Raw genomic sequence first — 14244 nt, forward strand, 5'->3', positions numbered from 1 at the left:
CTTTTATTTTGTTTTATTGGTTATACAGATTAGTAGGTTTCATTTTGGCAAATTTGCATATGTATTTTTAAAAATCATTTGTACCCCCTCCACACATCCATATTTTTTGAATTCTTGATGAGAGCCATTTTGACTAGGGGAAGATAGACTCTCACTGTAGCTTATGTGGAGGGGAAAAAAAGTGAAGGAGAAATAAAAAGAATTAACATGTGTTATATACATGTACCAACTCCCCAGGATGAATGTAATCATCTTATACTAACAAAAATTTTTTCTTTTTGGTACAGGGGATTGAACTCGGGTCCTTGCACTTGTGCAGCAGGGGGCAAAACCGCTGAGCTAAATCTCCGGCCCCTAACAAAAATTTTTAATGTAGTTTTGATTTGCATTTTCTTTGTGGCTAAAGATGTAGAGCATTTTTCATATACGTACTGGCCATTTGTACTTCTTTTTTTTTTTTGGTACCGGGGATTGAACTCAGGTCCTTGCGCTTGCGCAGCAGGTGGCGAAACCACTGAGCTAAATCCCCAGCCCCCTGTACTTCTTTTGAGAAGTCTGTTCAGCTTATTTGCCTATTTATTAATTGGTGTGATAGTTACCTGATTGTGTCAACTTGAGTAAGGAATGTCCAACTAAATTGGATCAGCATAATTCTGGGTGTGACTGAAGGGATTTACTGAGGACAGAAGAACCACCGTGGGTTTGAATGGTACCAACCAACAGGCTTGTAGGCTGAATGGAATAAAAGAGAAACAAACAAGGAAGGCTCACTTCTGTTTCTTCAGAGGAGCTCCAGTCTTCACCTTTACCTTGGAGGTTGTCTCCTGGCTTCCAGTGCAGACCCTGCAGCCTCCTGATATGAACTTGCACAGGATACTACAGTGAACTCCAGGCCTTCAACCTTTGGCAGGATTCTTCAGCTCTCCAGCACACTGACAGCCCCTTTGCACTCTTCCACACCTGAGCGTGGGCAGCCATTGTAAGCCTACCGTGTAAATCCTTATATGTTTATATATCTTGCATTAAATCTGTTTCTCTGGTGAGCACTGACTGATAAAATTGGGGTCTTTGTTTTCTTGGTGTTAAATTCTTTGAGTTCTTTATCTATTCTAGATATAAATCTTCTGCTAGAAGAGTGGCCAGCAAAGATTTTTCTCCCATTCTGTATTCTTTCTCTTCACTCTGTTGGTTGTTTCTCTTACTGTGCAGAAACTTTTTAATTTGATGTAGTCCTACTTGTTGATTGTTGATATTATTTCCTGCAGTATTTGAGTCCTATTCAGGACGTCTTTGCCTATGCCTATGACTTCAAGTATTTCCCATATGTGTTTTTTCCTAGCAGTTTCAAAATTTCTGATGTTATATCTAGGTCTCTGATTTATTTTGAACTGAGCTATATATAGGGTGAGAGACAAAGATCTAGTTTCATACATTAGACGTCTTTTCATCTTCAAGTGACTTCTTACATTCTTTCTTCAGTGTTTTGTAATTTTCACTGTAGAAGTCTTTCACCTTCTTAGGTTAATTTGTAGGTTGTTTTTTTTTTAAAGGAATTCCAAATGGAATTATTTTCCTGATTTCTTCCTCAGCTAGTTCATTATTGCTGTATAGAAAGACTACGGATTTTTAAATGTTGGGTTTTTTTATTCTTTTGGGAAAGTCAAATCACCTATCTGGCCTTATCTTATTTATAAAATGAAGAGTTTGAAAGGCCTCCATAATGTTCCTTCTAATTCTAAATTTTGAAAAATTGATTTTTTTCCATACATCTGTTATATGGGGATATACGAGAGAAATCATATCCCAGGTACAAAAGTTCTTAACTTAAAAGAGATATAACTGCTGGGTGTGGTGGCACATGCCTGTAATCCCAGCACTTGGGAGGCTGAGACAAGAAGATCACCTGGGATACATAGTGAGTTCAAGGACAGCCTGAACTACTTAGTGAGACCCTGTCTCAATAAATCAATCAATAAATACATAGATACAACTAAAATCCTGGACAACTACAAACTTATCCTAGTGAAAAACCATGTTTTATATGACAATTAAGGAACTGGAGTTCTTTAATTTGTCTTATCCCAACAGTTAAGTTGAAAAATGGGGGGGGGGGCCCGCAAATGAGGAATGGGCAAGAATACAAATCAAACTTCAAGGGTTTGCTAAGAAGATTTCCTAACATAAAAACAATATGGCCTCATCCTAAAATGTTTAAATTTTGGTTTAAATTGATCTAGGAGCTGATCTTACATAAGTCAAGATGAAGCAATCTATGGTAAGCAGAAAATAAAACTTGAAGGATCCGACCTTAGGTAGACAGTCTGTTTTGAAGGCAGCTATATAAAAGACCTTTACTTACATAAGACAGCTATCTTAGCTGGGCGTGATGGCATATGCCTGTAATCCTAGTACTCAGGAGGCTGGGGCAGGAAGATCCCCAGAGTTGAGCCCAGCCTGGATTACACAGTGAGCTCAAGGCCAGCCTGAACCACGAAGGGAGACTCAGTCTCAAAAAAAATCAGAAAAAAAAGAAAGAGAGAGGAAGAAAAGAGCTATCTTGGAATAATGTCACATTCCTTTTTCCACTATAATAATGTTTCACAATTAGCTGGTTCAGGAAAACCCAGCCTATTCAATGATGAGTAAGAATCACAGAATCTAAGAAAAGTCCATACAGTTAAAAGAAAAGCATGCCATAAGACATTAATAAAAGAAAAATATTCACCAGAAAAATGCTAAACCAAAGCAGATGAAAATTGTACACACAGTTCACTAAGGACTGAAAAACAAAAAGCAGAAACACAGGATACAACAGGAAATGAAATACTGGTTACTCATGAAGTCAAAGAAAAAAATACAATAATTAAAAGAATGAAAGCAAAATTGGAAGTGAATAAGAGTAAATAAGTACTTTGGAAAGTATGGTAAAGGAAACAAAAGTAGAAAAGTTATCAAAGGTAGGAGAAATAAAATGAAAAAGAAATGAGAGAAAACACATACAGAAGAAAAGCAAAGAGAATATAATACAATTTATGTTTATAGACAAACCCTTAGCTAACATTATCAAAAGAAGGAAAGATGGGCTGGGGATTTAGCTCAGGGGCACCACGCCTGCCTCACAAGGGCAAGGTTTGATCCCCGGTACCAAAAAAAAAAAGCAACCCTCAAATCCATGCAATTAGGAGTGAAAAGGGTGAAATCACAACAGATTCTGCAAAAATCCAGAAGATCAGTACCTTGAGAACCTGTACTCTAATAAGATGGAAAACTCAAAAGAAATGGCCATATTCCTAGACTACGAATTACTAAAATTGAATCAAAAGATTTTACAATAATCTAATACCAGTTAATGAAATTGAAAGACTAGTAAGACTAGCTCCTTGTCATTCCTTGTTTTCTGGCTCATGAGGTGAGCAGATCACTTTTTTTTTTTAGAGCTTTGTGCATTTTATTTAACAAATTTAGGCCACAAAAACTTAAATCTCTTCCATACATTGTATTCATTTATCTTTGGCCTGAAGCAAATGCTTGCTGGGAAGCTTGTTTTCATAATTTCCTTTTTTTTTTTGGTACTGGGGATCAAACTTGGGACCTTGCGCTTGTGAGGCAGGCAACAACTCATAATTTCTTTTTAAAGTTCTCAATTATCTCCTCCTTTTAACATTAGGATTATACCTAAAGAGATCATCAGCAAGAGACTCTTCTTTTGCATGCTGCTTTTGTACCTCCATTTCCTGTCTCAACCAGTCTTCGAATTCTGCGTTCTTTTGAGCATGATGAGCTATTAGATCTGATCCTCCAATGATGTGCGGAAGTTTACCTGCTCCAGGAAATGTGACCTTTTTGAATTTCTTGAAATTCTTTACTTGATGACCACGATCATTATTTATCCCTCACAGATTTCTGTAATTGGAGGTATTGACCACCAGTGATCTAAATTCAGTCATTAACAAGTTTTTTGGAAGCATCTCACTACTCTCCTTAAGTTCATCATTATTAGATATTTCTTTAGTTGACCATAGTGATTCTTTCTTGAGCTCACATTTCTTCCCATCTTCACTTTCTTGAGGTATACTGTCACTTTCTGGTATTATTTTATCATCAAAATTGTTATTTGTTTCTATAACCAATCTTAGCTTTGTTCTAATGTTGACATCTTGTTTTTCAACTTTCACTTCAATTTCTAACTCTGGTCTTATGTTCATGAATAACTGCTCCAATAGTTCATCTTCTATGGCCAAATCAATTTCTTTCCCTCTTTTTGATCTTAGACTTTCTATAGAAACAGATTTACTGTCAGAGTTTTTCACATTGCATTTTATTTTATTTTATTTATTATTTGGTACCAGGGATTGAACTCAGGTCCTTGTGCAGCAGGCGGCGAAACCACTGAGCTAAATCCCCAACCCTTCACACTGGATTTTAAATTTTCATCATCCGTAAATAAGTTTTCTGATTTTGTGTCCATAGGTTCATTCTGAGATAGATTTTGCTCTTTGTTCCATAGTGAGGTTATAACAGGTTGTGTTTGTTCTAAAAGAGAACAAGACAGCAGACAGCCCCAAAGCCCATGCCTTAAGTTAAATCTGCCGGAGCCCCGAAAAGGGCTGCTTCAGACCATGGATTGGCAAACTATAGCAGACTGGTCAAATCTGGCGGGGTGGTCTGCTGTTGTACACCCTGCAAGCTAAAAATGAGTTTTATATTTTAGTGAAGAAATGGATGCAACAGAGACCGTAAGTGATCCACAAAACCTCGTTATTTACAGTAGTTTGCCAACCTCTGCTCTGGCCCCATCATTAACAAACCTTCAAAACAAACTCAATCTTAGCTGTCATCGAGGTGACAGATGTTGCCGCCAGAGAGCCCGGCAAAGATGACTATGGGTATGAACCTTCCGAGAACAAACCACATCCAAAAGCACAGGCGACCACAGGCGACAAAAGCAAAACTTGACAAATGGGAGTACATCAAATGAAAAAGCTTCTGCACAAAAAAAGATATACATCAACAAAGAGACACTACAGAATAGGGGAATATCTGTAAACTATTCATCTGAAAAAGGATGAACATCCAGCATACATAGGGAACTCTAAACAACTCAACATCAAAATGGTAATAATCTGATTTTAAAATGAGATAATTTTCTAGTAAGGCTAGCTAAAAAGGTTGACCTCAGAAACAGCAAGTAAAACAGTAGTTGCCAGAGACAGAGAAGCATAGGGTAGAGGAGGGGACTGGACAGAGAGGATGGCTAGCAGGCACAAGGGTACAGGTGGATAGGAGGAATCATTTCTAATGTTCTACAGCACAGTAGGGTAACTGTGGTTGGCAACACTTAACTGTGTGTTTCAAAAGCTAGTAGAGGTCCGGGGATTTATCTCAGTGGTTTCGCCGCCTGCTGCGCAAGCACAAGGACCCGAGTTTGATCCCCAATACCAAAAAAAAAAAAAAGGTAGTAGAGAGGAATTAAAATGCTTCCAACACAAAGAAATGAAAAATGTTTGAGGCAATGGAGATGTCATTTACCCTGATCTGATGATTACACATTATATACATGTATTAAAATATCACACTACACCATCTAAATATGTACAATTATGGTGTCAATTAAAATAAAAAATATATTAAAAACACAAAACATGCATAAAAAAGAGAACAAGACATTTCTATTCTTACTGATTTGGATGAAGACATTTCTTGGTTTTCTTCATCTCTTTCCCTTTTTTGGGGAGATGGCTGAAAGTAGTTTCTAATGGTATTTGTCTGTTGCTGCTGAGAAGCACGATCTCTACTTCTTTTTTTTGGTACCGGGAATCGAACTCAGGTCCTTGCGCTTGTGCGGCAGGCAGTGAAACCACTGAGCTAAATCCCCGGCCCCTATCTCTACTTTTATTTACACTTGGGAATTTAGTTGGTGAAAGCTGACAGTTTTGGATATTTGCCCTAACCAGAGTATTTGATGCTATGTTATTATTGGAGCTTGTTTTGGGGGCTTCTTTTATAATGGGTATTTCTTGTGAAGATGATCCACATTTTTGTTCTGTTTTGGAGATTTTTATTACTTTTGGCTTTTCACTCAAATACATACATGTGTGTGCCTGGTCCGATTCTGTGTCAGCTACATATGTTGCAGTGTTCTCAGGAGCACTTGACATGAGTTTTTCACTGACTCCCAGTCTTGTGAAAGGCTTGGCTGTGGAGTCTTTGTCTTTAATCCTCTGCTGGGATGGCCCTGAGGATCACAGTAATTCTCTGTAGTCATGAAAATAACTGCCAATCCAATTTCTGCTTCAGGAATAGGTCTAAGACCCTGCCTTTGGAGTATATCCATAATTGAGTGAATCCATTTTTTCTGGGAGTTGGGAATTAAGATCTGTGTATGTTATTCCTACGTAAATAACACAAGTTCCAGGAGCTGAAAAAAAAACTATCATCTTCTTCATTTTCTTCGGTTATTAACCTAGCTTCTCCACCTCCAAAAACAACTGCTGAACTTAATTTCTTATGCTGTTTGGCATCTAAAAAAATAAATGTTTTCCCTTTGAAGCTTGGTTTTCTTTTCTGTCGTCCTGACAGATATCGATATTTTTACTTCCAATGGCTAGTTCATCAACAGGTGGGTAAAAACTTTCAATTTGTGGAGGCTGTTTCTTGGACAGAACTGCTTTAACAAATTCAGTAAAATATTCTGGCTTTACAATGGGATGTTCACAAATGAGTGCACATATTGTATAAAAGGAGACGAATCATTTTCCCAATGTCATTCTTCAATTAGCTTTGGACATAAACAAATTTGAGGAAGATGCAAAATTTTAATGATAACTTTAACTGATATCATAACAAGCTGAGTACATTCTTCTGTCCAGTTGTTTACTGTAAGTCCTCCAAGTTGTAATATAGCTTGATTTAAAGCAGTTTTCCCAGAGACATCTAAACAAGAGGAGCATGCAACCAAAGGCTCATATTCTACTCTGAATTTACTTTCAAACACACCAAAGGTAACTCTATCCCGTCTTCAAAGTTCGAGAAAGCCGATTCTGCATTTTTTCCTCATTAACAAAGGTACCATACTTAGAATTATCTTTTATTGTTAAAGTAGGAATTTAACTGCTTTTGCTGCTTTTCCTCTTTAAATCATGAATATGACATCATAAACAAGAATAAGTTTTGGTTAGAGTTTCTGTCTTATAGTAAAGTTTACTTTCTGTGTAGAAATTTCATTAATGTTTTTCTATGCCAAGTTAGTTACAGAAAAGTTAGCAGTTAACACAGCATGATTTCGACTGATGGACTGATCATTGGCAATTAAAATGGCAGAGTTTTTCCTTCCAACAACATACTCAACACCAGTCAAAAGTCTATATGGTTCTCCTCGAGCCGGGCCCATGACAGGTAGCAGCTTCCACATGGGTCCTAAGCAGATCACTCTTACCATGATATGCAGCCTCACCAGAGGCCAAAGCACCAGGGCCACTTCATCATAGATCGAAGCCTCCAAAATAAACTAAAGCCAAAACAAACCTCTTCTCTTTATAAGTCAGTTGGCCTCAGTATTTTGCTTAGCATACATGAAGCCCTGTTTTGGATCCCTTGTATGACAAATAAAGATTAATTTAAAGTTTAATATCTAAAACAGTCAAGATGGATATATAACCTAGTAAAGTCAACTTCAAAGATAAAGGAAAAAAGTCTGTTAGGCAGTTGCCCAACAAAAATATAGCAGATATACAGAAATCTTATATACATATACTGTATACATATTTAGGAGAGTAGGGTAGCATTAGAGACTTAGCCCAGGGCCTTGTACACAGTAAGTGCTCTACTACTGAGCTACACCCCCAGCCCATTTGGGTCAAAAGGGAATAGACAGGGCCCGGGATTTAGCTCAATGGAGCCATACCTGCCTCGTAAACACAAGGTCCTGAGTTTGATTCTTGGCACCGAAGTGGAAAAAAAGAAGGCAACAGACAAAGCAAAGAGAGGAATTTTGTAATACTAAAAAGTACAATTTCAAATAAAGATATAAATAGTGATGACTGTGTACCAAAGAACACAGCATCAATATTCATTAAAAAAAAACTATTGGAAATACAAAGTGAGATAGATACACTAACAATGAAAGTAATGTCTTTTCTTAAAATTGAGAGACTAATTAATACAATTATAGATTATAGAAGACACAAACATTAGTTTACATTTAATTATGTGTATCAAATTACACATTGAAAGCACAAACTCAGGCCCTTGCACTTGTGAGGCAGGCGCAGCACCACTGAGCTACATCCCTGACCCCTATACCTTTTCTTTTTTGTTAGAAGGGGTCTCACTCACTCTTCTTCAGACTGGCCTGGAACTCCCTATGTAGCCCAATCTGGCTCCAAACTCTTATCTTCCTGCCTTAGCCTTCCAAGTGCCAGGATTATAAGCATGTGCCACCACACCTGGCTGTATATCTTCTTTTCAAGTACCTATGAATCATTTACAAAAATGTATTCTATACAAATATACACAGAACATTTCAACAGAAATCAAATATAGATTAACATTCTCTGGCTATGACACAACTAAAAATTAATAACAAAATGCCCCTAATACCTAAAAATATTTAAATTCACTATTAAACAACTTTGCTTCTTCTTTAGTCAAAGAAGAAATAAAAATACACTGTTGAACATCAAGAAAATAAACATGAAACCAATACATACAAGAACTACTATAGCTGGGCTGAGGATTTAGCTCAGTGGTTTCGCCGCCTGCTGCGCAAGCACAAGGACCCGAGTTCGATGCCCAGGAGGCTGAGGTAAGAGGATCTGTGAGTTTGAGGCCAGCCTGGGCTACATAGTGAGTTCAAGGCCAGCTTGAACTACATAGCAAAACCCTGCCTCAAAAGAAAAAAAAAACCCCAACAAAACAGTAAGGCTGGGTATGTAGCTCAGTGGTAGAGTGCTTGCCTTGAATCTGATCCCCAGCATCACAAAGAAGAGGAAGAAGAGGAAGAAGAAAGAATTACAATAAATTAATAGCAACAAAATAGAAAAAAGATATAAAGATATAGCAATTTTCTACCTGGTTAGTGCTATATAAGAAATACACTGATTTCCACATATAAGTTTGTATCATGCTACCTATTATCTGTGATAATATTTCAATTTTCCTAATACATAATCATTTATTCTGAAAAAGGCAATAGGTTTACCTCTATGTTCCTCATTTTTATAACCCCAACTTCCTTATCTTTTTGTTGGTTAGCACCTCAAATACAATGTTAAATAACAATGTTGACAGTAGATAACATTGTTTTATTTCTGAGTTTAAGAAAATGTTCTCAATGTTTCTCTTTTAAACATAATGTTCGGGCCAGGGATTTAGCCCAGTGGTTCCGTCACCTGCCTCGCAAGTCACCTGCCTCGCAAGCGCAAGGACCAACATAATGGTCGGTCCAGGCATGGTGTCACACACCTGTAATCCCAGTACTTGGGAGGTTGAGGCAGGAGGATCACTTCGAGTTCGAGGCCAGCCCGGACTACATAATGAGTTCAAGGCCAGTCTGAACTACATAGTAAGACCCTTTCTCAAATAAACAAACAAACAAACATACATATATATAATGGTCAATAACCTTTTAAATAACAATTCTCTAATGTTTCTTTACTCCAAACAGCTTATTCAAATCAGAGCCAACATATTTGATTTGACACAGAAAAAAGCATTACCTGTAACATTTTAATTATTTCTCCTTTGAACTTACTTTATAGTATTTGCAAAGCTGACTCGACGAGAGCTTTTCTTATTTCTCAAAGCATTGGATTCCTAGGCAGAGAGAATATATGGTATAATTCTTAATGAAACCACTGAGAATTAGTTCTTCAGAGTACCAGATATAGAGATCAAGTCTTATTCTGAATTAATTTGTTATGATTTACCAAAATATCCCAATTTAGAGTACTTAATGAACATGAATATAATTTTCAATGAGTTAAAATAAGTAAGTAAAATAAGTATATTGATACGAAAAACAATCAAGACAAGGAACAAAAGTAATGCGTTACCTATCATAATGACCTTATTATAATAAAGATTTTTTTAAAATTTTAATTGTAGTAAAATGTATATATCACATAACATAAAATGTTAATTGTCAGGCCAGGGATGTAGGTCAGTGGTTTCGCCGCCTCCTGCCCAAGCGCAAGAACCTGAGTTCGATCCCCAGTACCAAAAAAAAAAAAAAAAAAAAAGTTAATTGTAGAATCTAGTTTATGAATAGATGAGCACTCACTGTAAAATTCTTTCTATCTTTTGATATGTTTGAAAACCTATTAAACCAGGTGTGGTGGCACACACCTATAATCCCAGGACTGTGGAAAGCTGAGGCAGGAGGACTGCAAATTCAATCCTAGTCTGAGCAATTTAGTGACACTCCGTCTCAAAATTTTAAAAAAGTCTGGAGATGTAGCTCAGTGTGAAGGCCTTTGGTTCAATCCCCAATACCAAAGGAAAGAAAAAAAAAAAGGAGTAAAAAGAATAAGGGACTGTATCTCTACAGAGATCATAGCATGTATAAGTACTTGTAGGTGGGAAGCTTATGTCTTATTTGGAGAAAAACAAACAACTCTGAATGGTGGGATACACGTGTGAGAGAGGCAAGAAAAAAAGGCTGAAAAAATAGGGTTTAAAGATTATTAACAACCGTATAGTCAAGTTTTTGGATTTTTTTCCCCAATGCTTGGGATCAACTGAGAACCTTGCATATGCTAGGCAACCATTTGACCACTAAGCTACATTTCCGACCTATTAAGCGTTTGGATTTTGGCCTGAAGGCCATAGAATACTTAGCCGCACACATTCAAACAGGAATCATTTATGATGTTGTTTTCCTATAGCTAATAAATTCAATTAGAAATAACACTTTGAGGGCCGGGGATTTAGCTCAGTGGCACCGCGCCTGCCTCAAAAGTACAAGGTCCTGAGTTCGATCTCCGGTACCAAGAAAAAAAAAAAAAACGCTTTGAAAATAGTAATCTATAAAGCATTTGTACTACTTACCTGAACTGTTTCATTCCCACTTCTGAGGTCCTGAAGAGGACTCCTTGGGGGTTTCAAAATCTAGAGGCAATAATTAAAGATTATTCAAGAAGATCTGGCATATCTGTTAATAATCAGTATTTCAAGTTATCCTATGAGTAGAAAGCAAAACTTTCTATAAAAATCTGGGAAACTCCTCAAAGTCATATTGCTCAGTATTTTGTGGCAGATTTAAATAACTGACTGTTCCTGGTCCTCTCCCTGATTATTTTGCTCCTTCTTATCCCATGTGCTGTGTGAAGCTCTACATCAATTCTAGGGTACAGGAAGTAGCCCTGTCTAGAACTACCAACAGGATTCAGTTCTGAATATTTCTTTTTTATTTTTATCTTGAGGAACTAGATACCATTCTTCAGATAGGACATGAACTTGGAAATAAGAAAATCCAGGTGTATCACGGAGTAATCACAGGGAGAGAGTATGTCTGCCAACAGAGATTGCCCAGAGGAAACAGTCAACAGGAAAAGAAAGGAAATCCTAGTAGAGTTACAATGTTAGAATCCCTAGTCAGTAAGTGGTGTCCAAAGCCATATGTCTCTATGATTTTTCAGTCTTATAACCCAATGTACATTTTATGCTTAAATCAGTTTCACCGGATTTTTGTGTCTTACAACAACTTAGTACACTAGGTTAAATATAGTTTTAAACTGCTTTATTAAAGTATGATTAAAATAGTACAAGATTCATTGAGTTATATTAAAACTCATAACATGAATTTTTACAGAATTTACATATTTATGGAATTGTGTAACCAGGTATTTGAGTCTTTATCCAGAGGACAATAGGAAGCCAGCAGGGGTTGCAGGGGAAGCCAGTCAAATTTACTGTGGTATAGAGTCATCATTCAACAAAAGGTAAGAATTATTAATGTAAATGCTTCTTACTGAGGAATGCCGTCTTCTAACAGGTCTCTCTGTATTGTCACTGAAAAAAAAGGAAAAAAGAACTATGTATACATAGGTAAAAGACTGAATTTCCAAAAGCCATCATTACATTGCCCCTTCCCTGCTATGGCCAGCTGACATCACTTTCACTTAGCACTCTGGCCAGCACAATTTATATTCCAGCACAAGACATCACATTCAGCATTTAGGAATTCAATGTTGAGTTTTTCATTTCATTTTGTTTTTGCAGTTGTAGGGATTAAACCCAGAGTCTTGCATATGCTAGGTAAGTGTTCCACCACTGAATTATAACCTCAGGGCTGTTTTTAATTTTATTTTGAGACAAGATCTTGCTAAATTGCCAGGCTGACCTCAAACTTGTGATCCTCTTGTCACAGCCTCCCAAGTAGCTGGGATAATGTGCACCACCATACCAGGCAAATTCAGTGTTTTAAAATATATATTTGGGCTGGATGTGGTGGTGCGCACCTATAATCCCAGCACTCAGGAGGCTGAGGCAGGAGGATCACTGTGAGTTCACAGCCAGCCTGGGATACATAGTGAGTCCAAGGCCAGCCTGAGCTACATAGCGAGACCTTGTCTTTAAAAAAAAAAGGTACCACAAGACTGGCTTTTTAAAAAAGAAATGATTGCAATTTTATTTTAAATTTCAAAATTATTTCATATGCTTGATTCATAAAATCAAAATCATGTGCATGATTACAAAAAATAGGTCCTTTAAATACTGACAAAGTCTTGTTTATTTTTGTTTTTTACATTTTGGGGTTTGAGACAGGGTCTCACTGTGTAGTTCAGGCTGGCCTTGAACTCATGGCAATCCTCCTGCCTCAGCCTCCCGAGTGCTGGGATTACGTGCACTGCCACATCCAGCCAAAGACTTGTAACAATACATATTTTTCAACCAAATTTCCTATTTGTATAATACAGTAAAAAACTAACAATAAAAAGTATATATAATTATTTCAGTGTTCTCTCTTCAAATATATGGCTTGGAAGAAGGTTACAAAAGTGTTCACATCACTTTAAAAATCCAGATACAGGTGAGGCATGGTGGTGCACGCCTATTATGCCAGCACTTGAGAGGCTGAGCCTAGGCTACATAGTGAGTTCAAGGCCATCCTTGAACAAGATCCTATTTTGGAAAAAAAGAAATCCAAATATAAAGCAGCCAATAGGTTTATATTAATTGTAACATTTTCCCTCTGTTAAGAGTTTTTGGTTTTGTTTTTTCTTTTTTGGTACCAGGGATTGAATTCGGGACTTTGTGCTTACGAATCAGGCAGCAGAACCACTGAGCTAAATCCTCAGGCCCTGTTAACAGTTTATCTACTGTGAGTCACAGACGCTCCATGAAGGGTCATCAATTAAGAATCTTTCTAGGTTAGAATCACAATCAAAATTTGAGCCTTTTTTTGTGTTTGTTGCTTGTTTGTTTTGAGACAGGGTCTCACTATGTAGTTCAGGCTGGCCTTGAATTTACTATGTAGCCCAGGCTGGCCTGAAACTCTAGGCAATTCTCCTGCCTCCGCTTCCCTGTGCTAGGATTACAGGCACGTGCTACCATACCTGGCAAATTTTGAGCCTTTCATCAAAAAAGTATGGAAACATCTGATCTTGGAAGATGGGTAGGTGCCAATAATTCACAAAGTGGTATCCTTCAGATAATGACACTTTTTTTTTTTGACAGATGACAGTCTTAACTAAGCTTCACAGTGGCCTCTGAGCAAGTAGCAGTTCATTTTATCAAACAAAAGTCTTTAAGGCTGAGGGCACTGGGTCTCTGGAGTTGATTTGGAGAACACATACAGAATGCAGTGATAGTGAACCTTTTAGAGACCGAGAAAGTGCCAACACTGCAATTAAACTTGAATAGTTTAGAAAAAATAGTTATCCAATGCTCTACTACTGGGACAACTTGGTTTGAGTGTCGACAGAGAGGGTGCTGAGGCATGCATTGCCATAGGTTTACCACCACTGGAATAGGGTGTCATTTCTTACAAGGTTCCTTTTCCAATTTGCTTGTAGTTTCTTTCCCTTATTTAACTTCTGTCTGAAGCTTTGATTCAGTATCTAACCTGGCAGAGTGGGAGGCATTTCCACTTCTTTCACTTAAGGCTTTGTATTAGCTGGAACATCTATGAGCTTCACACATTGTTCCTTCTTTGGCTGCATATCCAACGGCAGATTTTTGTGAGGAAAGAAAGTGGCTGTGGGCTTTTATAGAAAGTGATTTTTCTAAATGCAAGCTGCTATC

General features: G+C 37.3%; 1 protein-coding gene and 1 pseudogene across 2 annotated transcripts in view; both read right to left on the reverse strand.

Moving 5' to 3' along the window:
* Knl1 (kinetochore scaffold 1) overlaps nt 1-14244 on the reverse strand; it is a 69949-nt gene that overhangs the window by 45993 nt on the left and 9712 nt on the right. The window contains exons 4-6 of the mRNA XM_021241894.2: nt 11970-12009; nt 11047-11106; nt 9752-9813 (exon numbers count right to left, since the gene is read on the reverse strand). Coding sequence (XP_021097553.2) covers nt 9752-9813; nt 11047-11106; nt 11970-12009 — 162 coding nt within the window. The remainder of the gene's footprint in view (nt 1-9751; nt 9814-11046; nt 11107-11969; nt 12010-14244) is intronic.
* On the reverse strand, nt 365-9745 carry LOC101714693 (nibrin-like; annotated as a pseudogene). Its single transcript, XR_015449779.1, has 6 exons — nt 7241-9745; nt 6815-7130; nt 5891-6734; nt 5666-5822; nt 4432-4574; nt 365-4324 (listed from the first exon to the last, which is right to left on the reverse strand). The product of XR_015449779.1 is annotated as a nibrin-like (transcript).

This window comes from Heterocephalus glaber, unplaced genomic scaffold, assembly GCF_053883595.1.
Source record: "Heterocephalus glaber isolate CG9 unplaced genomic scaffold, H.glaber_assembly_v1.0 deba00000809, whole genome shotgun sequence".
Classification (NCBI taxonomy): Eukaryota; Metazoa; Chordata; class Mammalia; order Rodentia; family Bathyergidae; genus Heterocephalus; species Heterocephalus glaber.